Source organism: Amia ocellicauda, chromosome 3 (assembly GCF_036373705.1).
Source record: "Amia ocellicauda isolate fAmiCal2 chromosome 3, fAmiCal2.hap1, whole genome shotgun sequence".
NCBI classification, from domain to species: domain Eukaryota; kingdom Metazoa; phylum Chordata; class Actinopteri; order Amiiformes; family Amiidae; genus Amia; species Amia ocellicauda.
The window spans coordinates 948629-973465 of NC_089852.1; the positions used below are offsets into that span (position 1 = coordinate 948629).

The 24837-nt window shown below is 47.1% G+C and overlaps 1 protein-coding gene across 2 annotated transcripts; it reads right to left on the minus strand.

Annotated features, from left to right (window-relative positions):
* Positions 1-1873: 1873 nt before the first annotated feature.
* On the minus strand, positions 1874-17891 carry LOC136730233 (solute carrier family 26 member 6). Of its 2 annotated transcripts, none has more exons than XM_066697578.1 (20): positions 17697-17891; positions 17083-17295; positions 16215-16354; positions 15843-15953; positions 10112-10284; positions 9791-9955; positions 9375-9527; positions 8391-8473; positions 8037-8184; positions 7383-7496; positions 6908-6985; positions 6633-6728; positions 6391-6497; positions 6176-6245; positions 5904-5996; positions 5663-5773; positions 5135-5533; positions 4826-4880; positions 2353-2498; positions 1874-2173 (listed from the first exon to the last, which is right to left on the minus strand). In XM_066697578.1, the coding sequence occupies exons 2-20, from the start codon at positions 17217-17219 to the stop codon at positions 2147-2149; spliced, it is 2406 nt and encodes an 801-aa protein (XP_066553675.1). In that variant the 5' UTR covers positions 17220-17295; positions 17697-17891; the 3' UTR covers positions 1874-2146. The 2 variants fall into 2 exon arrangements, with proteins under 2 accessions (XP_066553675.1, XP_066553674.1); XM_066697577.1 differs by having other exon boundaries at positions 17083-17284; positions 17697-17890.
* Between the last annotated feature and the right edge of the window lie 6946 nt (positions 17892-24837).

Below are 24837 nucleotides of genomic sequence, written 5' to 3' on the forward strand. Positions count from 1 at the left end.
AGAGGCTCCGATATGCCCCTGGGAATAGCCTTGTCGGCCATGGACACGGATTCATGTTGACTACACTGGTCCATTCATGGGAGACCCATTCCTAGTGGTGGTGGATGCACACTCCAAGTGGCTAGATGTGTCTCCAGTGAAGTCAGTGACTTCAGCCAGAACCATAGGGCATCTACAACAGCTTTTCAGTATTCATGGACTCCGAACCATGGTGCCACCATTTTCACGAGTTCAGAGTTTGAAGGTTTCCTGTCAGACAACAGCATTCACCACATCACCTCGGTACTGTACCACCCCACCTCAAATGGGTTGGTAGAAAGGATAGTCCAGACCGTAAAGGCTGCACTGAGTAAGATGACGGAAGGTTCTCTGTAGACACGTTTCTCCAGGTTTTTGGCATCTTATAACACAACACCTCACACAACAACTGGGGTGTCCCAGCCAAAATGATGTTTGGTTGCCCACTGAGAACTAGGTGGGATGATCTTAGGCCAGATGTCCTCAAGAGGGTCTGCCATGGACAGGAGAACATAAAGCAGAGCATGAAACCCTTCGGTGATTGCCTCCACAGGTCCTCTGTTATATAAGGTGGAAGTGGCTGGTAATGTGATGAGACACCATGTGGACCATCTTCTTTCCAGGCAGTTGTCTAGTGTGGCATCTATAGGGCATCCTGGGGCCACCGATGCAACTGTAGAGTTCATGCCAGTGCCACAGGGAGAGCCTGCCTACGACCTGGATCCATCAGTGGTTACATCTGACCCTGGGGCGCCTGCGAAGTGGAGCTCCTGCAGCTTCCTTGCCGTTGAGTTCTGTGCCAGTAGTCCCAGTGGAAACGACATCACCGTTGTGCCGTTCTTCAAGAATCCGGAGAGTGGCTGTTCGCATAGAAGTGCAGGCACAATAACCCCGCTCCGTGGCATCACTAGAGATGGGGTAGTCTTCCCCCACTTTTAGTCAAATTTCCCTTCCTGCTATATCCTGTTTACAAGGATGTTTCAGTTTTTCCTTTCCTCATTTTATTTAGTTTTTCCTGGGGGGGCAGGGAGGTTGTAAGTTCGGGGTTAACTGCGTTGTGTGCTGGCCTACGTGAAGGGTGCAGACAACTTTTCCACTAAACCAGTTCAGTTACCTTCTACTCAGACTGGTAAGCTTTTGCTTCCATAACTCTCTCAAACACATGGTAAGCATTTAACACCTGACAGCAGTGGGACACTCAATAGCACACAGCAGCACCGTCTCTGTGTCTGGTCACGTGACGAGGCTGACGGCTGTGGATATTTCAGGTCTCATGCTGTCGGGTTTCCTTCTTTCTTCCTTCCATTCTTGGCCTCGAGACAATTAGGTCCTTTAGCCCCTGAGAGGCCGAGTAGACCTAAGGGCCCTGCGTTTATATCCTAATCCCGAATTAATTTGTAAGGCCACCTTGAGCTATTTCTCCTCAATCGCTAATTCCTTGGAATTTGAATGTTGCTAACACACGGAAAAAGAGAGACAGAAGGAGAGAGAGAGATTGGTACAATTGGTATTGTTGTATATATTGCCTGTATGATTGGGAATCGCCCCCTACCCTTCATGAAGTGGTGCTGGGCCTGCATCACCCCCTGCCTGTGTGTGGTGAGCGAACCGCACTGCCCCCCCCGTTCTCAATTCAGATTGAGCTTTATTGACAGACTAGTTGAGCTCAGTGTTGCCAAAGCATTGTCGGACAGGTCCAGAGCTCAGGAACAGAGCAATGGAACAATGAATAAAGGGATTATACACAATGTAGGGAGTGTGTTACCTGGGGGACTGAGGGGGAGACTCCTTTACTGTTTGTTTGTTATAACCCCCCCACCCCACCCCACCCCACCAACAAAGAAGTGCAAAATAGTGAAAGGCTGCAACAACATATTTAATTTACATATCATTGACAGCTGATGCACACAGACACACACACAGTTCGTACAGGCTCATCATCAAGTCAGCCCACAAAAAGGCCTTTCTGTCCACGATGCCGGCACTGACGCTGGTACAGGTAATCTCCTGGTAAACTCCGCTCTTTTAACACATGATGAGGACATGCTGGAGGAGGCTGGAGAGTCAGGGTGACGCAGACGAGGAAGCAGTTTAAAGACCCCCACTCCAGCTCCAGGCACCTCTGCTGCTACAGCTTGGTACTGCAGTCCATATCCTGCCAAGACAGACAACAGCCCCTCAGTGTGGACAGACACTGCTGGCACATCACTGCTGCAGAATAATGACTTGGGAAATGCGACTTTGTCACTGTATGTCAGTGTGTGTGTCAGGGTTTCAGTGTGTGTGTGTCACAGCATTAGTCAGGGTGTCAGGGTGTGTGTCTTTGAAGCTCACCAGTACGCAGTCGTATCCAGGGGCGGTGGGAGTGCCGTGGAGCTGCAGGCAGTGCAGCACAGCATCGTGGACAGAGGGGAAGAGGTGTCTCTTTGTGAGGCTGGGAATGAAGAAGTCTCCGCACTCCAGCTGCTCCACCACACAGGCTGCAGACACAGGGGCACACAGAGGGACAGACACACGGAAGGGACACACAGGGACACAAACAAACACACAGGGACACACAGAGATGTATAGGGACACACAGGAACACACACGGACAGAGACACACAGGGACACAGGGACAGAGGGACAGGCTGTTAGTACAGTACAACCTCCACAGTACAGTGAGAACTTTGCAACTCATTGCATCTTGAGTTGGATTTTACATTGCATCTGGAAAGTATTCACAGCGCTTCACTTTTTCCACATTTTGTTATGTTACAGCCTTATTCCAAAATTGATTAAATTAGTTATTTTCCTCAAAATTCTACAAACAATACCCCATAATGACAACGTGAAAGAAGTTTGTTTGAAATCTTTGCAAATGTATTAAAAATAAAAAACAAGCACATGTACATAAGTATTCACAGCCTTTGCCATGACACTCAGAATTGAGCTCAGGTGCATCCTGTTTCCACTGATCATCCTTGAGATGTTTCTACAACTTGATTGGAGTCCACCTGTGGTAAATTCAGTTTATTGGACATGATTTGGAAAGGCACACACCTGTCTATATAAGGTCCCACAGTTAAAAGTGCATGTCAGAGCACAAACCAAGCCATGAAGTCCAAGGAATTGTCTGTAGACCTCCGAGACAGGATTGTATAAGGCACAGATCTGGGGAAGGGTACAAAAAAAATTCTGCAGCATTGAAGGTCCCAATGAGCACAGTGCCCTCCATCATCTGTAAATGGAAGAAGTGTGGAACCACCAGGACTCTTCCTAGAGCTGGCCGCCCAGCCGAACTGAGCGATCAGGGGAAAAGGGCCTTAGTCGGGGAGGTGACCAAGAACCCGATGGTCACTCTGACAGAGCTCCAGCGTGTCTCTGTGGAGAGAGGAGAACCTTCCAGAAGAACAACCATCTCTGCAGCACTCCACCAATCAGGCCTGTATGGTAGAGTGGCCAGACGGAAGCCACTCCTCAGTAAAAGGCACATGACCGCCCACTTGGAGTTTGCCAAAAGGCACCTGAAGGACTCTCAGACCATGAGAAACAAAAGATTGAACTCTTTGGCCTGAATGGCAAGCGTCATGTCTGGAGGAAACCAGGCACCGCTCATCACCTGGCCAATACCATCCCTACAGTGACACTTGGTGGTGCCAGCATCATGCTGTGGGGATGTTTTTCAGCAGCAGGAACTGGGAGACTAGTCCGGATCGATGGAAAGATGAATGCAGCAATGTACAGAGACATCCTTGATGAAAACCTGCTCCAGAGCGCTCTGGACCTCAGACTGGGGCGAAGGTTCATCTTCCAACAGGACAACGACTCTAAGCACACAGCCAAGATAACAAAGGAGTGGCTACAGGACAACTCTGTGAATGTCCTTGAGTGGCCAAGCCAGAGCCCAGACTTGAACCCGATTGAACATCTCTGGAGAGATCTGAAAATGGCTTTGCACCGACGCTCCCCATCCAACCTGATGGAGCTTGAGAGGTCCTGCAAAGAAGAATGGGAGAAACTGCCCAAAAATAGTTGTGCCGAGCTTGTAGCATCATACTCCAAAAGACTTGAGGCTGTAATTGGTGCCAAAGGTGCTTCAATAAAGTATTGAGCAAAGGCTGTGAATACTTCTGTACATGTGCTTTTCTTGTTTTTTATTTTTAATACATTTGCAAAGATTTCAAACACACTTCTTTCATGTTGTCATTATGGGGTATTGTTTGTAGAATTTTGAGGAAAATAACTAATTTAATCAATTTTGGAATAAGGCTGTAACATAACAAAATGTGGAAAAAGTGAAGCGCTGTGAATACTTTCCGGATGCACTGTATATTGTGTATTTGTCATGCCATGCACTTATATATAAGATAATAATAATGATGATACGTAGAATTTAACGTATCAGAAGTCGGCACCACTGACAGAGAGGTGGGGTATGTTCGACCGTTCATTTGAAGGAAGGATATGTGATCCAAATGCTGTAAATCCTCACTGCTGATTGGCAATCAACCATATGCCCCACTGCTGATTGGCTATCGACCGTATGACTCACTACTGATTGGCTAATGACGGTAGGACTCATTGCTGATTGGCTATTGACGGTAGGAATCACTGCTGATTGGCTATCGACCAGACAGGGACATGATGCTCTGCGCAGGAGTGGAAGGTTGAGCGTTCCACCAGTCTTGTCAATGGGCTTTGTGGTGTTATCGGTCGATTATAAATCAATTATGAATCATAACCGTACATAAGCACAAGCAGCGCACTAGGTGTCCCGGTGCATCACTGCAGGAAGATCGGTTGAGCTGTTGGAACGGACACTCACCCTGACAGCCGGCGATGTACACACCCACGTCGATCTCCCCGAAGTCGGTGAAGATCTGAAACGAGGAGCACAGTGAGCCGGCGGCGCAGACCCGGGGGTCTCTGTGAGAAGTGTTATTACACCCCCTCTGACCCTGTTGCAGCTCTCCATCTATCCCTCTCTCCATCCCTCCTTGCCTCCCTCCTTCTCCCTCCTCCTTAAAACTCTCTCTCCATCCCTTTCCTCTCTGCATCCTCCCGTCTCCCACCTCTCTCCCACTCCCTTCCTGCCCAATCCTCTTCTCCACCCTCCCCCTCTCTCGTCGCTCACGCTCTTCAGTGTGTTGATGGCCACAGTGTCCAGGAAGTTGCAGGTACTGAGGTCCAGGATGATGGAGTGAATGTCCCAGCTCCACTTGCCCAGGGAGCCCAGGGACAGGCGCTCCAGGTCTCGGCTCAGGGTGTCCTGGGTGTCGCAGCTGGAGTCCACCGTGCTGGTGTCGCCCTCCAGCTCCGACACCGAGCCCAGGGTGGCCGTGTCGGGGTCGCCCATCTTCAGGTACTCCCAGGACACCTGTCTGTTGCCGGCCTGGGGCCTCACAAACACCGTGCCATTGCCCTGGTGAAGCACCATGTGCCTCTCCTGCTCCCGCCACAGCTGGGCCTCCTTCTCCACCGAGAACACTGACCCCCGGGTCTCCCGGGCCCCTGGCCCCTTCAGTGTCCGCTCCTGACAGAGGCAGAGGAGGAGGAGAGAGGAGGAGTGACAGGGACTTTGTGAGTCTCAGCCATTACTGACTCACACACACACACACAGTGGGTCCTGATGCGGTGTGGTGCCGGTGCTGCAGAGTCTCACCGTTCTCTTGGCATGTCTCCTGGCTCTGCGCTGCTCCCGCTGCTCCCGGCGCTGCTGCTTGGCCACCTGCTTCCTCTTGTAGGTCAGCAGTTTGCCGATGTCAATCCCACTCTGGGTACAGACAGGGCAGCAATAACCAGTAAGCAATACTAACTTGTGCGGTACCATGTGGTGCAGTGTAGTGCTGTGTGGTGCCGTGTGGTGCTGAGCGATGGGGGGCTTCAGGTGAGGGCCAGCTCACCTTCTTCTTCAGGGCCTCCAGGTACAGCTCTGCGTTGGCGAAGTACACTGTGGCCGAGGAGCGGAAGATGGTGATGCCTGGGATCTCCCTGGCCTTGAGGGAAGAGCAGGAGCCTCGTCACCACCCTGCCCACCATCTGCTCTCTCTCTCTCTCTCTCTCTCTCTCCCCTTCTTCCTCACTCCTTTCTATATCTCTCTGCCAACTCTCTTCTCCCGTCCCTCTGTCATGCCTCTCATTTTTTCTCTCTCTCTCCCTCCCCCAGGTGTCTCACCTCTGCGTACATCTTCACATCCAGGTAGAGCTCGGTGCCCAGGATCTGTCCCAGGATAGAGTAGCGAGGCCTGAGAAAAGGACAGGACAGAAAGGCAGGCTGGGCTCAGTACAGGAGGTCAGGACACAGACACTCACTGACGTCCATCCCAGAGACAGTGCAGCGCTCAAGGGAGAGACAGAGAGAGACGGGGAGAGACGCAGAGTGAGACCCACAGCTGTGTCCTGAAGATGACGGTGAGCAGAGCGAAGCCGATGGAGGCGGCCAGCCCCAGGTCCAGGTTCAGCAGCAGCGTGGATATGAAGGTCACGACCCACACCAGCTGGGAGGAAGACACAGAGGGCAAAGGTCAGAGGCCATCCAGTGCACCAGCCTCAACTGACAAGGAGGCAAATAAAGCCAATCCAGTCGGAATGAAAGTGTCTCAGTCTCAGTCTCTCTGTCTCCAGCTCCTCACCAGGTCGATTTTGCTGCTCCTCCACAGAGTGCAGATGTCCAAGAACTGCATGAACATCCCCTTCAGGTTGACAAAGACAATGGCAGACAGCACAGCCTGAGACACAGGACACAGGACACAGGAAACAGGAGTCAGAGATGCAGGAGACAGATGCAGGGTGGGGGGCAGGTCCATGGCTATATCTTCTGTACCCTGTTTGACATGGAATAATCTGGGGATTTCACATTTCCCCCACATCAGTGCCGTGTGGCAGCAAGAGCTGAGCGGCGCGTTACCTTGGGCAGCGACTGGAACAGAGAGCCCAGCTTCAGCACAGTGACGAGCACGATCACCGCAGAGACCGCCGAGGCCATCTGGGACGAGGAACACAGACGGGTTAGACACACATCGTCAACACTGCACACACTGGGAATGTGTCCCCTTATAGTTCTCACCTGCCAGACTGGGGCTGTGAGAGAGAGAGGGGGCTGTGAGAGAGAGAGAGGACTGTGAGAGAGAGAGGGGGCTGTGAGAGAGAGAGAGGACTGTGAGAGAGAGAGGGGGCTGTGAGAGAGAGAGAGGACTGTGAGAGAGAGAGGGGGCTGTGAGAGAGAGAGGGGGCTGTGAGAGAGAGAGAGGACTGTGAGAGAGAGAGGGGACTGAGAGAGAGAGAGGGGGCTGTGAGAGAGAGAGGGGGCTGTGAGAGAGAGAGGGGGCAGTGTACGCTGCGCTGCAGGGAGAGCCGCAGGCCGCAGTGTCTCAGGGCCTCACCTGGGTCTTTCCTCCCGTGCTCTCCTGGATCAGGCTGCGTGACATCGAGGAGCTCACGGAGTAGCACTGGAAGAACCCCCCCACTGTGTTACTGAGGCCCAGAGCCACCAGCTCCTGCAGCAAGAGAGACCAGTGTCAGCAGCAGGAACCCAGGGGACACAAGGTAATGCCAAAGATCCTCTATTTAAACAAGATAGTCAGCTCCACCTAATTAACGTGGGAACTTTCGTCTTTGCCAAAGCAGTGCATTGTGGGATTGCAAGGAGTTCCAGTGGCGATTTCTCTCCTCTCCATATAACGGAAAGCCAGCTTCATTTCATATTGTTAAGGAGGGGCGACTCTAATGCAACCCAGGTGCATCATGTTAAAGAATTAAATTATTTTTTAAAGAGAAAGCTTTGAATATGAAATGAGGCAGATTTTCCATTATATAGGGAAAAATTGCCACCGGAACTCCTTGCAATCTAATGCATTGCGAGAGAAAGACAAAAGAAAAGGATCTTTGGTAATACAGTGTGTGGCCAGCAGGCACACAGACACAGCACAGCTCCCACACAGACACAGGAATTCACAGTAAAACACAAAACACACACAGATACACACAGATGCATGATTGGACATAGAGACACACACAGAGGGCTGTGTCTCACTGACCTGACTGCTGTCCACCTTGTACCCGTGTTTGAGGGCAAAGGTCTTTCCCAGAGAGATGGAGATGGCATAGCCAACGATGGCCAGAGCGAAAGCGTCTCCGATCACCTCTCTGAACAGGGACACGTCCGGGGCGCGGGGGGGCTGCAGACTGGGGGGTGGACAGAGAGAGGAGACACAGGGTCACAGGAATGCACACCTGACAACAGGCAGAGCCTCAGAGAACCCGCTGGGCCCGAGAGTGTCAAGAGGGATGGCGGTAACGGCCCCCCAATTCTTACACCTATAACACCCCCATCCACTGCACTTTACCCCCCACCCCATCTTCCAGGACCGCAGCACTGAAGAAGCACTCACCCACTGGAAATCTCCCCCACCACCTCCACCCCATACTGGGGCTGCAGAGAGGCCAGACAGGAGACCAGCGTCCCAGCTATGATCTGGACGGGGAGAGAGGGAGAGGCAGAGAGAGAGCAGAGAGGAAAGAACGAGAGAGGGAGAGAGAGGGAGAAGAGAGTTGGCAGGGGGGAGATCAGTGAGGCGGTTTTGGAAAGCAGGTGCAGATGTGTGTGTCAGTGTGTGTGTGTGTGTGTGTGTGTGTGTGTGTGTGCATGTGTGTGAGTGCATGAGTGTGTGAGAGAGTCAGTGTGTGTGTAAGAGAGTGAGTGCGTGAGTGTGTGAGTGTGAGTGTGTGTGTGTTTAAGAGTAAAGGGGAAAAACGTGGCAATCATTGCCTAAATGCCGGACTCTGCTGGTCCGCTTCTGGTAAGAAGGTGTAAGACTCACTGGAATGTCAGGTACGTTCACCTCTCTTATTTGCAATATTTTTTACAGATACCCCAATTTGTTTGTCTCAGGCCCCACGTGGGCTTCTAACTCACTCCTTGAACCCTATTTATTCTTCTTGTGTCAGTGACCAGCTTGTTTCAATACATCGTTGGGGTCTTGGTTCAGTCCTTTAGTTCCCTTACCACAAGATGGCCACCGCTGTTTGTAAACAGAGTCCTTTTGTTCTCCTCAGCTCAGTGGGAGGCACGCTAAGGGCCCAGGACATAATACTTAAACCAATACTTAATACTCCAAGGCCAGAAAGCGTACATGAACACTGGCACGACATGGAGGCTGAGTAACAGGGCAGAGGTGGGAGGAGGGGGGGGAGATAACCAGACAGTGACCTATCCAGCACCACAGGCAAATCTTATCCATGGTGGACAACAGATATATATGAGCTCCACAAGAATTGGCAAACAGAGAGACACTGTGTCACGGACACCGACAGAGGGACACTGAGACACAGGGACAGTGAGACAGAGGGACACAAAGACACAGGGACAGTCTTACCATGATCAGCTCTACAGGAATGGGCAGCGGCAGCTTTCTGCTCAGCCTGACGTTGAGCTCCTTCGCTGCGATCAGAGCCACCAGGGACACCACACTGACCACCAGAGTGCCCAGATTGGTCTGGGGCAGCAGCCAGCACACATCTATCAGTGTCTGGAGAGGAAGAGAGGGGCAGGGAGAGAGAGAGAGAGAGAGAGGTTGGTCTGAAGTAAGCGAGTGAAAGGTTGGAGTGAATGAGTGGAGGAGAATGGAGGAGAAGAGGGACAGAAGGAGAGACAGGGTCACATCTGGTGCTCCTATCATTAACACCCTGAAGTACAGCTAGTCTGGAGACACAATTCCTTCACCAGGTGAGAGACAGAGAGATGGAGAGAGTGAAGGAGAGGAGCGAGCACCAAGGAGGCTCCGTTACTCACATAGACCAGAGAAAGAGGCCCTCTGTGGTGCTGGGGGTGGAGGCCGAAGATGTACTTGAGCTGGGAGATGACAGCGTTGACCACGGCACCAGTGGTGTAGCCCCTGACCAGCGGGTTGGACAGGTAGGTCACCACGAAGCCGAACTGCACCAGACCCAGCACCACCTGCACACACACACACTCAGACTGAGGTCCTGGGAGCTCCGAGGTCATTGTTTATGCACTGGCCCTGTCGCTTTGAGGGGCCTAGTGTTTCCACAGCCGTGAATCAGGTGCAGCTGGGAGCAGGACCAGCAGTTTGAATTCGGTTTTATTTTTTACCTGGAACATCCCTGCTAGGCTTGTGACCGCCGCGGCAACCTGGACCCTGTAGGTGTCCCTGGCGGTCAGGTCCAGAACCTCAGTGCCGTTGGTGTCATTGTGGAGGAAGTTCTCGTTGGGAGCGAGGCGCTCAGTCACACTGCCCACCATGAGACTGATCACCGCAATGCTGCCTGAGAGCAAAAACGCACAAACAAACACAACACACACACACACACAGACATACAGGATGGAGAGAGACAGTGAGAGACAAGGATGTCATGATCCTGCAAGAGACATGGTGTCGGACAGACGTGTCCACTCACTGTCCCTCGGGCTACAGAGAGGTCATAATGCCCTCCCTGAAGAAGCCCTCTCTCAGACACGGCAGGGACTGCGGGGGAATAATAGTCTGGTACAAAGCAGAGCTCAGTGACTCCATACAGCCCATCAAAACAGCCACACATATGGCTCAAAATAAGCAAAGAAATCATCTCTACACAAACCAACGTGTTCCTGTGTGCAGTGTATGTTCCCCCCTCAGAATCCCCCTATCACAATGAGGAGATCTTCCCCAACCTCCAGACTGAGGTCTGCCACTTCCAGGCCCAGGGAAGTGTGCTGATCTGTGGGGACCTGAACGCCCAGACAGGCAGCCTGCCTGACTTCACCAGCACACAGGGAGACGGCCACATATTCGGCCACACCCCCTTAAACACCCCCATCAGCTCCCTCAGACACAGCCACGACAGGGAAGTGAATAAAAACGGGCAACAATTACTGCAGCTCTGTCAGGGACTGGGCCTGTATATCGTGAATGGCAGGATCCGGGGGGACTCTCTGGGAAGATACACCTACAGCTCAGCTCTCGGCAGCAGCACCGTAGACTATGCCATCACAGACCTAGACCCCTTCTCTCTCAGTGCATTCACCGTCAAACCACTGAAACCTCTGTCAGACCACAGCCAAATCACTGTTCCTGAAGAGGACAGAGCACAGCAGCAGCACTCACACACAGCCCAGCAAGCTATACAGCCTCAGACACTCCTACAGACGGGCTCAGACAGCGCACAAGAGTACCACAAAGCAACTGGCAATCAGGACATCCAATCACTAATACACACCTTTCTGGTCACCGCAAATCAACATAGTAAAAAAGGAATAAATCTGGCTATAAAAAACTTAAATCATATATTTGAAAAAGCAGCTTTACAGTCAAAATTGAAAATTAAAAAGAACATCCCAACAAAACACAAAGAGGAGAATTGGTTTGATAAGGAGTGCAATACAATAAGCAAGGAACTTAGGAAACTATCAAACCAAAAGCACAGACAACCAGATAACCCAGATTTACGCCTCAGTTACTGTGAAACACTCAAACATTACAAAAAAACACTTAGAACAAAAAAGAACAACACACTCGAAAGCAACTGACAATAATCGAGTCCATTAACACAAACAGATTCTGGGAAAACTGGAAAAAACTAAATAAATCAAAACCTGAAGAATTGGTAATCAAGAATTGAGATATTTGGAAAGACCACTTTGAAAAACTTTATGAAAACATTCACCACTGAGAAATCAGCTCAGAATGACATCAGTGTGGAACTAAAAATAATGAAATCAGCATTTAAAGACAGACAGAGTCCCCTGGACTCCCCTATTACTGAGCAGGAGTTGCAGGAGAAGCTGCGCGCCCTGCTGCCCAGGAAAGCCTGCGGGCCTGAGGGCATCTCCAATGAGATGCTGAAACACAGCACCACGATTCATGAGAGTGGAGACAAACTGGACCCTAATAACTACCGGGTCGTCTGTGTGAGCAGCAACCTGGGGAAGGTATTCTGCAGTATCATCAACGCCCGGATACTGGCTTTCCTTACCGAGCAGAGTGTCAGAGTTAGACTGGCTTCCTACCAAAATACCGCACTACTGATCATATTTACACCCTACACACCCTCATAGACAAACACGTCCACCAAAATAAAAATAAAATATTTGCTTGTTTCATAGATTTAAAGAAAGATTCAATCTGGCACGAAGATTTATTTTACAAACTTCTCCAAAGTGGCGTAGGGGGTAAAACATATGACATCATCAAATAAATGTATATAGGAAATGAGTGCGGAGTTAAAATTGGCATTAAAAGAGTTCTTCACTCGGGCGGCAGTCTGAGCCCAACACTATTTCATATTTACATCAACGAATTGGCCACAATGCTGGAGCAATCTGCAGCCCCCGGCCTCACGCTACATGGCACAGAAGTCAAGTTCCTGCTCTACAGATGACCTGGTCCTGTTGTCGCCCACAGAGCAGGGGCTGCAGCAGAACCTGGCACTACTGGAGCAGCACTGTCAGACCTGGGCCCTGGCAGTGAACATGAAGAGGTCGAGACAGAGCTGCACTTTATTCTACAATTCTACAATTTACGAGCAAAATTTTTCCCAAAATAGCAGATCTCTATAAGAGATTTCCAGACCTGCCAGACTCAGAGAAAGTGCCAGTGCTTCTGAGAGAGGAGACCAGCTGCATATTACTGGCAGCCCAGTATCCAGCTCCCTGCCACAGCCTGAGGGACACAGTGGACACTCAGTCCACTCACACAGGGGACACCCCTGGACACAGGCAATGACACCTGTGCTACACCCAAGTATTATAATCAATATTCATTTTATGTTTCTCTGAATTATTGTTTAAGTTTATGAATTGAATCGCTTAATTGTTTACCATGCATATATGTATTTATGTATGGAAATGTACATGTATGTTTTAAAACTGTTTGTTATGTCACCATTGCTTTGGCAATACTTATTTCTGGTCATGCCAATAAAGCACCTTGAATTTGAATTTGAAAGTTTGACTTTGCACCTTTGCTGCTGCTGCTACTAGTCTTTGATACAGAAGATCTGGTATCACCAGTGCTTAATTTGTGCCAGAACAGGATCTGGGACCTCTCGGGTTTTGAATGTCTGTGTTCCGGTACCTATTTGTGCCGATGCAGTACCTCACAAGGTAAAAAAACAAAAATTATAACATAAAATAAAAAAATATATAATTTACATTCAAATTTTCAATCAAATTTCACGTTATTTATTAGTTTAGATTTAGGTTTAGGTTTTAGATTTGTTTTAGAAGTGGGAATCGAGAGTGAAAAGCGCTGGGTAACATCCTCATGTACACTTAACTGCCTAACTGCCAAAACCAGAGAAGAAGAACTGTGCAACGTTAAAATGTCAAAGAGACAGTTAAATTTTCAAAAGAAAAGAAGAGTTGGATGATGATTCTAAACGAATCAGGATGGCGACGACGACACACGAAAGCGGTTGCAGTAGCGAGCAGGTGCAGGAGGCGGCCAGCACAGTTAACCGGCCAGAGCAGGAGGCTGCCGCTGCCACTGCCACAGCAGTAGCTATCCAGGTTCAACAGCAGGAAGAGGTACAAAGCAAATCGGATTTGGAGGGAGAGGATGGTGCTATCAGCGGAGAAGGGTTTGGGACGTCCTCCTACCCCTGGCTTGTAATGTTAAACTCAAGTTCAATTTGAGCTGGAAAACATGTAAAGCGGTGGGGTTTGTGGACCAGAAAAGACAGGGGGGATGAAACTATTAAAGGAATGGGTCACATGTACAGTAACCTCATCTGTCTCAGATATTAATAAACAGCAACGAGCACTCAGAAAAAAAGTATTTGAACATGCCCAGACCAAGGCTCATTTAGCAGCAGCAGAAATTCTTGATAAGGCAAAAGAAGACACCATAGTATGGACAAGCTATATGCAATATATAGCCCGAATGGAGCCGAGAGAGTCTGCGAAAGTTTAGATGTTCAGCTATGCAAAATCGGTCGGATATTAGAGGTGGGTGGCTTCAAGTTTTAGAACAGTAGAAGGAGTGTGGAAAAACTACCCAGCACTTTACAAACATTTTACAACAGCAGCAGAGGATCCATCCCGCGATGGTATTACAAAGCAAACATACAACGGACTTGCTAAGTGCATATCTTCCCATGCGTTTGTGAACAACTTAGGTATCATGTGCGATGCATTGCAAGAGTTATCTGAACTGTCACTCGAGCTTCAAAGAAGAGAAAGTAGCATGATTTCGGCAAACAAGGCAATCTGTAGGCAAATCAGGGTAATTGAGGCAATGTCGGAGCGGCCAGGGCACTACACTGATCTAAGCCAGAGGGGAATTGAGGATAACTCTTTCCAGGGCGTCACGCTAAACGGAGGAAAACCCAGTGACAAAACACTTGACCAGATACATTTTTCCTAAGTTTGGCTAAGAATTTGGAGGGCCGTATGTTATCTCAAGGGGGCGGTTGCCGGATAAAACTGGATATAACAAGTTTATTGAGGAGCTGAAGGTGCTTTATGCACAGTACTGGCCAGAGAACACTGGTGCTATGTATGGAGAGACAGAAGTTGAATCGCTGTGTCAGCGCTTTGACATTGGCAGCCCACGTGCTCTCATTCGGGCCTACAGAGAGTACAGAGACTCAGATGGAAAATACATCCCATATAAACTGAAAGAGCTATGTGTTGCTGTAAATAGCATCCCTATATCAAGTGCTGAGTTTGAGCGTGGATTTTCACAAATGAACTTGATTTGCATGCAGAACCGTGCCTCTCTGCGCACATCCACCATATCAGATTTACTATTTCTGGTCAAATTCAATCCAGACCCCTGCATAAAGTCATGCGTGGCCAAAGCACATAGAACTGCCACCGACATACGCAGTAAAACCCGAAACAGGGAGGAGGAGGTGAATCAGGACATGGCTGTGGTGTGAGGTGTTTTGGAGAACTAGATAAGGTAAGCAAGCATTTTGTCTATTAATATTTTAGAAAGTTTTTGGGTGATTCTTTATTGTGAACTGTAAAGTATTATTGTGAATTATGCTAGACCTGCTGAGAATGAATTGCTGGCAGCGAGTGCTGTAAGGGCCTTGTTATACTACAGTTTCGTACGTGCACGGATGCAAAAGCTATGCATGCAGCATTGTTCACATACTCCACTGCTACTTTATGTCTGCATGGATGTTTAAAATCTATGTCCACTAGGAGGCAGGTCAGCGACAAAACATTCAGATTTTGTACAACAGCGATAACCATGGCGACAGAAGAGGAGGTATTGTTAACATATGTCTTAATGTATGTCTTAATTGCGATCTATTTGCTCTTCAAAATAGCATGGCGATGTGGGCATTTGCGTGTTGTGCAGAGTAGTTTAAATTATTTTTAACTTATTGCCATAACATTTATCTCATGCAAATCATTAATAAGTGGGGATTTGAGTACATAGCACGTTGTTATCAGCACTGTTCTGTACGCGTTCTGGGACCTGCGCCTGCCTCGTCACCCCTCCGTTCTCATATACGCTTTGCGTTCTGGCACCTTCTGATTTACAAAATAAGCACTGGGTATCACACTAATAACATAATAATGTCCATATCTACACACCACATGTCTGTGGCTCAGGATAGAATATAGAGCCCGGCAGCTGAACTTCTCTGGTGCCCTGTGGACTGGCGCCTTGTTATCGGACTGCACTGATGCAGACATCTCTGCGATGGAGATCGGTGAGCTGGCAGTGCCGCTGTGTCACCCGCTGCCATTTTCATGCACTTTAAACAACTCTGTGCCAGCGTCACTCTCCTCTCCAATCGGTTCTGCTGCTTCCAGTGTCATAGAGCCGTGTTACCGAACCCCAGGCAGTGTCAATAAAGGTGTCATGGGGCTGTCAGGTGCTGCTCACCTATGGAGATGTGCCGGGATGTCCCGAAGATGAAGTAGACCAGGACGGGGTAGAAGGAGGAGTACAGCCCGAACACGGGGGGCACTGAGGCCAGCAGGGCATACGCCATGCCTGAGGAGGAAGCAGCAGCTGGTCAGATCACAGACACCACAGACGCTGACACAGAGACACAGTCCATCCATACGGCCAGTCCGTATTCAGTCCATATAGGTGGTCCTTAAAACTATTCTGTACAGTCAGTCTCTATACACAGTCCATCTAGTCAGTCAGTCTCTATACACAGTCCCTATAGTCATTCAGTCTCTATACACAGTGCCTATAGTCAGTCAGTCTAGATGGTCCCCTGTGGATAGGCTGTCCAGTCACTCTCACCCTGTGGCAGGTGCATGATGCCCACGCTGACCCCAGAGACGAGGTCCCCCAGGGCGCTGTCCCTGAAGGAGTATCGGGGCAGCCAGGAGAGGACAGGGACCCAGCGGAGCACACTGCGCCTCAGCCTGCGGCCAGAGCACCTGCAGGGGACAGAGAGAGAGACAGAGACACACTGAGACTCTACAAAGTCGAGCCCCTGCAGGTGACAGACAACCATTCACAAACTGCCAACTGTACTCCACTCCACTGCACCAGGGTGACACCCGGGTAACGACACCAGCTATCAAGCCATAAAGCTCTGGCACCGGCAGCTGCCAGGAGGGGGTTAACCCTCGGACAACGGCCTCCCACTGAAGTCAGCGAAATCAGAGTGTCAGAGAGACAGCGTCAAGAGGCAGCGGCCGCATTGTGTAACACACTCACTGCTTAGCAAGAATAAAATATAATAAAAACAGTGAAGTACAGCACTTTAATACAGAGGTGTGGACGGCCACCTTTGAAATCCGCACCAGCAGGTAAATATCCAGTGGGATGCCGTCTCTCTGGGCTGGCACTGACTGAACGCACCTCCACTGGCTCTGTCCTGCACCTGCAGTCTCCCAGTGTTGAAATACGAGGCATTGTTGCTGCGCTGGTCTGCTCTCAGGACCAGGAGTCACTGAGCGTGGGAACGACACAGGGGGACAGGCTGTGCTGTGCGGAGCAATCCCACGGCCCTGGATGTACTTTCACACAAGGAGAGCTGCTTATTGAGGGCACCTGACACGCGAGACACCTGCCTCCATCTCTCCCTACCTCCTCCATGAATGTTTCCTCCTTTCGGGGTGCAGACAGGATGTCTCTCCCTCTTTCTCTCTCTCCCTCTCACCTCAGCGAGTGTTTCAGCCTGTCTGCCAGAGGGGTGCGGGGGCTCTTCTCCCGGCGCTGTGCCACCTCCTCCAGGCTCTGCTCGTCCAGAACCTCCCGCTCCACACTGTAGCCCGGGCTGCGCTGCACCGCTTCCATGGCTGTGATCTGTCTGTCCGTGCGCCCCTCAACAGGCCTGGGGACACCTGCTTCAGCACAGCTACCTAAAGCGGAGCTGAGATTTAAAAAACAGGAAAACTGCCCAGAAGTGACACAGGGAGCACAAATTTAAACACAAAAAAGCTAAAATATGTACATTTCACAACCAGGCAAACAAAGGTGAATGCAGGTCATTGACACAGAGCAAAATAGGTGCGTTTTCACTGCCGTTTCTGATCCGGATCAGATGCATCGGTAGCATTTGACCCTGGCAGTGTAAATGCTCGACTGACTTCAGTCCCAGCATGCACTGGGGCGTCGTTTGTTTTAAAGGCAGGCGGCAGACAAACACCCTTCACCCTTCATAAATACTGTTTAAATTAACACTTAATGACTTATTTTAATTTAGCAAAAAAATATATAATAATCTTGCAAAATATTGCGAAAAATCCCTCTCAATAAAACAATACTTCTTACCTTGCTTTGTAGATATCTGCACAGACAGTATGTTGGCTCCCAGGTTTCAGCACCAAATGATAAGGAGAAATTTACTCAGAACTCGATTTAATTTAAATAATACCAACATAGTTTATTCAGGTATAACGAAGCGCTCCGGAGACGGCCAGTCGGGAAGACACATCTAAAGTTTTTCTAAAGAACACGCTATCATATACAAGAGGACTCCCTTTGGTTGCCGGGTAACTACATGACGTCAGTGAGGTTCCCCAAACTTAATCTCACACGTCTCCTTTGTCTTCTGTTCTCTGTGGCCTTGGAAGAAAATGTTTTTCTTAAAATCAGCTACACAGAACTACCTCTCCGGAGTGATACATGAAGCTTAAATTCATACATGGGTTACACAATCTTAAGAATATAACAACATAAGAAAGTGTCCAGTCGAGAGGAGCCCATTCGCCCCATCGTGCTCGTCTGGTGTCCATTAATAACTAAGTGATCAAGGATCCTATCCAGTCTGTTTTTGAATGTTCCCAAATTGTCTCATCAGCCACATCGCTGGGGAGTTTGTTCAGATTGTGACGCCTCTCTGTGTGAAGAAGCGTCTCCTGTTTTCTGTCTCGAATGCCTTGAAGCCCAATTTCCATTTGTGTCCCGGGTGCGTGTGTCCCTGCTGATCTGGAAAAGCTCCTCTGGTTTGATGTGGTCGATGCCTTTCATGATTTTGAAGACTTGAATCAAGTCCCCACGTAGTCTCCTCTGTTCCAGGGTGAAAAGGTTCAGGTCCTCAGTCTCTCAGTAGGACTTTCCCTTCAGACCTGGAATAAGTCTGGTTGCTCTCCTCTGAACTGCCTCTAGAGCAGCGATATCTTTCTTGAAGTGTGGAGCCCAGAACTGTCCACAGTATCCAGATGAGCTCTAACTAGTGCATTGTACAGTCTGAACATCACTGCCCTTGTTCTCAATTCTGCACTTTTGACAATATATGCTAGCATTGTGTTTGCCTTTTTTATTGCTTCCCCACATTGCTTGGATGGAGAAAGTGAGGAGTCCACATAGACTCCTAGGTCTTTCTCATGCGTTACTTCATCTAGTTCTGTTCCTCCCATAGTGTAATTATAGTGGACATTTTTGTTACCTGCATGTATTACTTTGCACTTGTCCACATTGAATTTCATCTGCCAGGTGTCGGCCCACAACTGAATATTATCTAAGTCCCTCTGAATAGCCTGTGCTGCCGAGATTGTATCTGCTGAGCCACCTATTTTAGTATCATCTGCAAATTTGACAAGTTTGCTAACTATCCCAGAGTCCAGATCATTAATATAGATTAGAAAAGGTACAGGCCCTAGTACTGATCCCTGTGGAACTCCACTAACAACCTCACTCCAGTTAGAAGCGACTCCTCTAATCAACACCCTCTGTTTCCTACACATCAACCAGTTCATAATCCATCTAATCTTGCTGCAACAATGGTGTGAATATAATATATTTGGCATTTAGACAGGGCACTGTCCCGCATCACTTTATTTTTAAATATACCATAAAACCTCAGTTATTCCAAATAACTGCAAGAAACCCCAGCGTTAATTGGAGACCGGCAATTGAAGGAGACCGGCATTTGTATTAAACGTTCATAAATAAAGACATTGTGAACTCATGCAGGGCAAGAAGAGCCTGGAAACATTGTTTCATTGTCAAAGTAGGCTAATAGGCCAGGCATTTATTTATTTATTATTGTAATTATTATTATTTTTTTAATAATTTGCTTTCCAAAGATGCAAACAAATCACATTCAATGTATGGTGAACTATACTCTGGATTGAAAACAAGATACCGGTAATTCTGTTAGCAGTATAAGATTCGATATACTGTGAACTCTCGTTAAACTGTGGATATACACTTTAAACCAAACCATCAACGTTATACTTCATTAGTGCATTGTTTATGTCGCAACTGACAGTTAGTTGAATCACTGCAATTAACAGCAATACAAATATACAGCAATGTATATATATATATATATATATATATATGTATATATATATATATATATATATATATATATATATATATATATATATATATATATACACTCACCTAAAGGATTATTAGGAACACCTGTTCAATTTCTCATTAATGCAATTATCTAACCAACCAATCACATGGCAGTTGCTTCAATGCATTTAGGGGTGTGGTCCTGGTCAAGACAATCTCCTGAACTCCAAACTGAATGTCTGAATGGGAAAGAAAGGTGATTTAAGCAATTTTGAGCGTGGCATGGTTGTTGGTGCCAGACGGGCCGGTCTGAGTATTTCACAATCTGCTCAGTTACTGGGATTTTCACGCACAACCATTTCTAGGGTTCTAGAATGGTGTGAAAAGGGAAAAACATCCAGTATGCGGCAGTCCTGTGGGCGAAAATGCCTTGTTGATGCTAGAGGTCAGAGGAGAATGGGCCGACTGATTCAAGCTGATAGAAGAGCAACTTTGACTGAAATAACCACTCGTTACAACCGAGGTATGCAGCAAAGCATTTGTGAAGCCACAACACGTACAACCTTGAGGCGGATGGGCTACAACAGCAGAAGACCCCACCGGGTACCACTAATCTCCACTACAAATAGGAAAAAGAGGCTACAATTTGCACAAGCTCACCAAAATTGGACAGTTGAAGACTGGAAAAATGTTGCCTGGTCTGATGAGTCTCGATTTCTGTTGAGACATTCAGATGGTAGAGTCAGAATTTGGCGTAAACAGAATGAGAACATGGATCCATCATGCCTTGTTACCACTGTGCAGGCTGGTGGTGGTGGTGTAATGGTGTGGGGGATGTTTTCTTGGCACACTTTAGGCCCCTTCGTGCCAATTGGGCATCGTTTAAATGCCACGGCCTACCTGAGCATTGTTTCTGACCATGTCCATCCCTTTATGACCACCATGTACCCATCCTCTGATGGCTACTTCCAGCAGGATAATGCACCATGTCACAAAGGTCGAATCATTTCAAATTGGTTTCTTGAACATGACAATGAGTTCACTGTACTAAACTGGCCCCCACAGTCACCAGATCTCAACCCAATAGAGCATCTTTGGGATGTGGTGGAACGGGAGCTTCGTGCCCTGGATGTGCATCCCACAAATCTCCATCAACTGCAAGATGCTATCCTATCAATATGGGCCAACATTTCTAAAGAATGCTTTCAGCACCTTGTTGAATCAATGCCACGTAGAATTAAGGCAGTTCTGAAGGCGAAAGGGGGTCAAACACAGTATTAGTATGGTGTTCCTAATAATCCTTTAGGTGAGTGTATATATTATATATATATATATATATAGTTAAAGTGAGAAATAAATAAATTATAACACAAGTGATGGTGTTTTTTTTTTATTAATATACGGTATATATATTTACTAAAACAAGAAAGATGCATTGTTTACATGATTATGCAAATCAACCTGGCGACTATTGGAGACCAGCTGCTATTTGAGACACGGCAAGTATTGGAAGTTTTACGGTATGTATATGCATCTGACACTTGTTTCAAGTTAATACAAAAACATAATACACCACCCACACACATACACACACACTCATGCACACACGCATGCACTAGGGATGTCACAATGTGAATTTTTGATGGTACGATTATTGTCTGATAAAAAATCACGATTTCACAATTTTTACGATTATCTGCAAATTTACCTATTATTCTCCAGACTGGTTCTCAACACTGTGTACATCTTCAGAAATTCCTTTGTGGATAATAAATTTCTCCCTGGAACCTGGTACTGAGGCACAGCTGCCTTCATCAGGATTTTCTACTATGTGAAACGGCATCATGTCCTTGGACATGAAATAATCCACAGCATGGTTTAGGTTTTTCGCTTGCTTTGAACAGGGAGCATATTTAATAGCTTTAGCAAAGGAGTCCTCAACAGTAGGTTGTGATGTAACAGGAGACATAGATGTACTCTTGGGCTGAAAAAAAAATTGGGATTATGTAAATGTATTTATTTTTGATCCAGCAACAAACTATATACACTCAAACACATTTTATTGCATATTTTAAAGATTTACATAGCAAATTCTATCATATTTCTGTAATTTTAGCTAAATTAATAAAACTTACTATATTTTAGGTTTTAGTTAAAATTTACACAATTTAATCTGATTGAATTGTGTGATGAGATTGTGTAAATCTTAAAAATCGGCTTAAATATTTTAGTGTTCTATACATTTTTATTTTAGATATATGGTTTAAATGAGAAAATGTCAATAGTGTAATTAGCATGTTAATATGTATAATTTGGTATATTATTAGTGTTATACATTATTTTTAATTGCATTATTTCTATTCCACACTTAAAAATGAAATACTTAGCAGAACTAGGCCCTAGAAACATTTCAGAAATTAATATCTCGGTGTTTCAAAGTCAGTTTTGTTTTTGAGGTTTGAGCCATTAAGAAACACATGGTGCTTCTGCGCTGGTGATGTTATCAATCTAACGATCAGCCGGATTATCACAGCACTTTTATGCTCACTGAAATCTTATTCAAGTAGGGAAAACTATTTGGAGGCATTGCATTCACAATATAAAGCTGAACCTCTTATAAACTTAAAATATACAACACTTTGGATTTACAGTTTCAATTCTGTGTTTGATTTTACCAAAAGGTAAGTACAGTGAGAGAAAAAAGTATTTGAACCCCTGCTGATTTTGTACGTTTGCCCACTGACAAAGAAATGATCAGTCTATAATTTTAATGGTAGGTGTATTTTAACAGTGAGAGACAGAATAACAGCAAAAAAATCCAGAAAAACGCATTTCAAAAAAGTTATAAATTGATTTGCATGTTAATGAGGGAAATAAGTATTTGATCCCCTATCAATCAGCAAGATTTCTGGCTCCCAGGTGTCTTTTATACAGGTAACGAGCTGAGATTAGGAGCACTCTCTTAAAGGGACTCTCCTAATCTCAGCTCGTTACCTGTATAAAAGACACCTGTCCACAGAAGCAATCAATCAATCAGATTCCAAACTCTCCACCATGGCCAAGACCAAAGAGCTGTCCAAGGATGTCAGGGACAAGATTGTAGACCTACACAAGGCTGGAATGGGATACAAGACCATCGCCAAGCAGCTTGGTGAGAAGGTGACAACAGTTGGTGTGATTATTCGCAAACGGAAGAAACACAAAATAACTGTCAGTCTCCCTCGGTCTGGGGCTCCATGCAAGATCTCACCTCGTGGAGTTTCAATGATCATGAGAACGGTGAGGAATCAGCCCAGAACTACACGGGAGGATCTTGTTAATGATCTCAAGGCAGCTGGGACCATAGTCACCAAGAAAACAATTGGTAACACACTACGCCGTGAAGGACTGAAATCCTGCAGCGCCCGCAAGGTCCCCCTGCTCAAGAAAGCACATGTACAGGCCCGTCTGAAGTTTGCCAATGAACATCTGAATGATTCAGAGGAGAACTGGGTGAAAGTGTTGTGGTCAGATGAGACCAAAATCGAGCTCTTTGGCATCAACTCAACTCGCCGTGTTTGGAGGAGGAGGAATGACCCCAAGAACACCATCCCCACCGTCAAACATGGAGGTGGAAACATTATGCTTTGGGGGTGTTTTTCTGCTAAGGGGACAGGACAGCTGCACCGCATCAAAGGGACGATGGACGGGGCCATGTACCGTCAAATCTTGGGTGAGAACCTCCTTCCCTCAGCCAGGGCATTGAAAATGGGTCGTGGATGGGTATTCCAGCATGACAATGACCCAAAACACACAGCCAAGGCAACAAAGGAGTGGCTCAAGAAGAAGCACATTAAGGTCCTGGAGTGGCCTAGCCAGTCTCCAGACCTTAATCCCATAGAAAATCTGTGGAGGGAGCTGAAGGTTCGAGTTGCCAAACATCAGCCTTGAAACCTTAATGACTTGGAGAGGATCTGCAAAGAGGAGTGGGACAAAATCCCTCCTGAGATGTGTGCAAACCTGGTGGCCAACTACAAGAAACGTCTGACCTCTGTGATCGCCAACAAGGGTTTTGCCACCAAGTACTAAGTCGAAGGGGTCAAATACTTATTTCCCTCATTAACATGCAAATCAATGTATAACTTTTTTGAAATGCGTTTTTCTGGATTTTTTTGTTGTTATTCTGTCTCTCACTGTTAAAATACACCTACCTTTAAAATTATAGACCGGGGGTACTCAATAGGCGGATCGCGGTCCGGATCCGGACCCAGACGCAATACAATTTGGACCGAAGCCAAAATCAACATTATATAATTTAGTCATGATCCAAGCGAGTTTTCATTGGTGCATGATTTCACGCCTATATTGTTTTCCTACTAGATGTGGTTTATCTATCTTCTGTGTCTGTCCAATCCAAAGAACCAATCAGGAGCTGTAATAACTGTAATCACCATGACAACTCACTCACTCGTTGGCCGCGCTGTGTGTGTGTGTGTGTGTCATTCGCAACGCAGGCGCTAATCCATCTGCGGTACTTCCTTGCTAGCGAAAATCATTGTGTGCTCAAAACCTGACAAAAAGAGAAAAGTCGATTCTGAAAATCGTGAATTTAAGACAGAGTGGACTGACAGTTATGCATTTGTGCTGCCGGTGGGGAGCACAAAACCAATGTGTTTAATTTGCAACGAGACGGTTGCCATTGTCAAGAGTGGTAACGTGAAACGTCATTATGACTCTAAGCACGGACACTTTGACCACAATTACCCGCTTAAATCTGAGGTAAGAGCCAGAAAAATCAAACAACTGCAATCATCATACCATGCAACATGCAGTGTAATAGTTAGATCAGCCACCCAACAAGAACGTGCAACTGAAGCTTCATTAAGAGTGGCATGAGTCTTAGGAAAGCACAAGAAACCATTCTCTGACTCGGAGATTGTGAATGAATGCATGAAGGAAATAGCAAAAAACATCATACAAAAATAAACCAAATATCTTTGTCTGACTCCACTGCTGTAAAGCGAACTGAAGTCCTTGCTGAGGATTTGCTTGACCAAATGAAGTCTGCAATAAAAAAGGCTAAATGCATTTCATTGGCTTTGGATGAATCCACAGACAACACAGACAACGCACAACTTCTGGTGTTTGTCAGATTTTTTGATGAAGAGAAGGGAGAATTCTGTGA

Coding starts and splice junctions, on each gene's coding strand:
- LOC136730233 (XM_066697578.1), bottom strand. CDS start 17,219: ATGGAAGCGGTGCAGCGCAGCCCGGGCTACAGTGTGGAGCGGGAGGTT. Junction 6,986..7,382: donor GCACGGGAGGAAAGACCCAG/GTGAGGCCCTGA, acceptor TCCTCGTCCCAG/ATGGCCTCGGCGGTCTCTGC. Junction 5,774..5,903: donor TGGAGGCCCTGAAGAAGAAG/GTGAGCTGGCCC, acceptor GTCTGTACCCAG/AGTGGGATTGACATCGGCAA.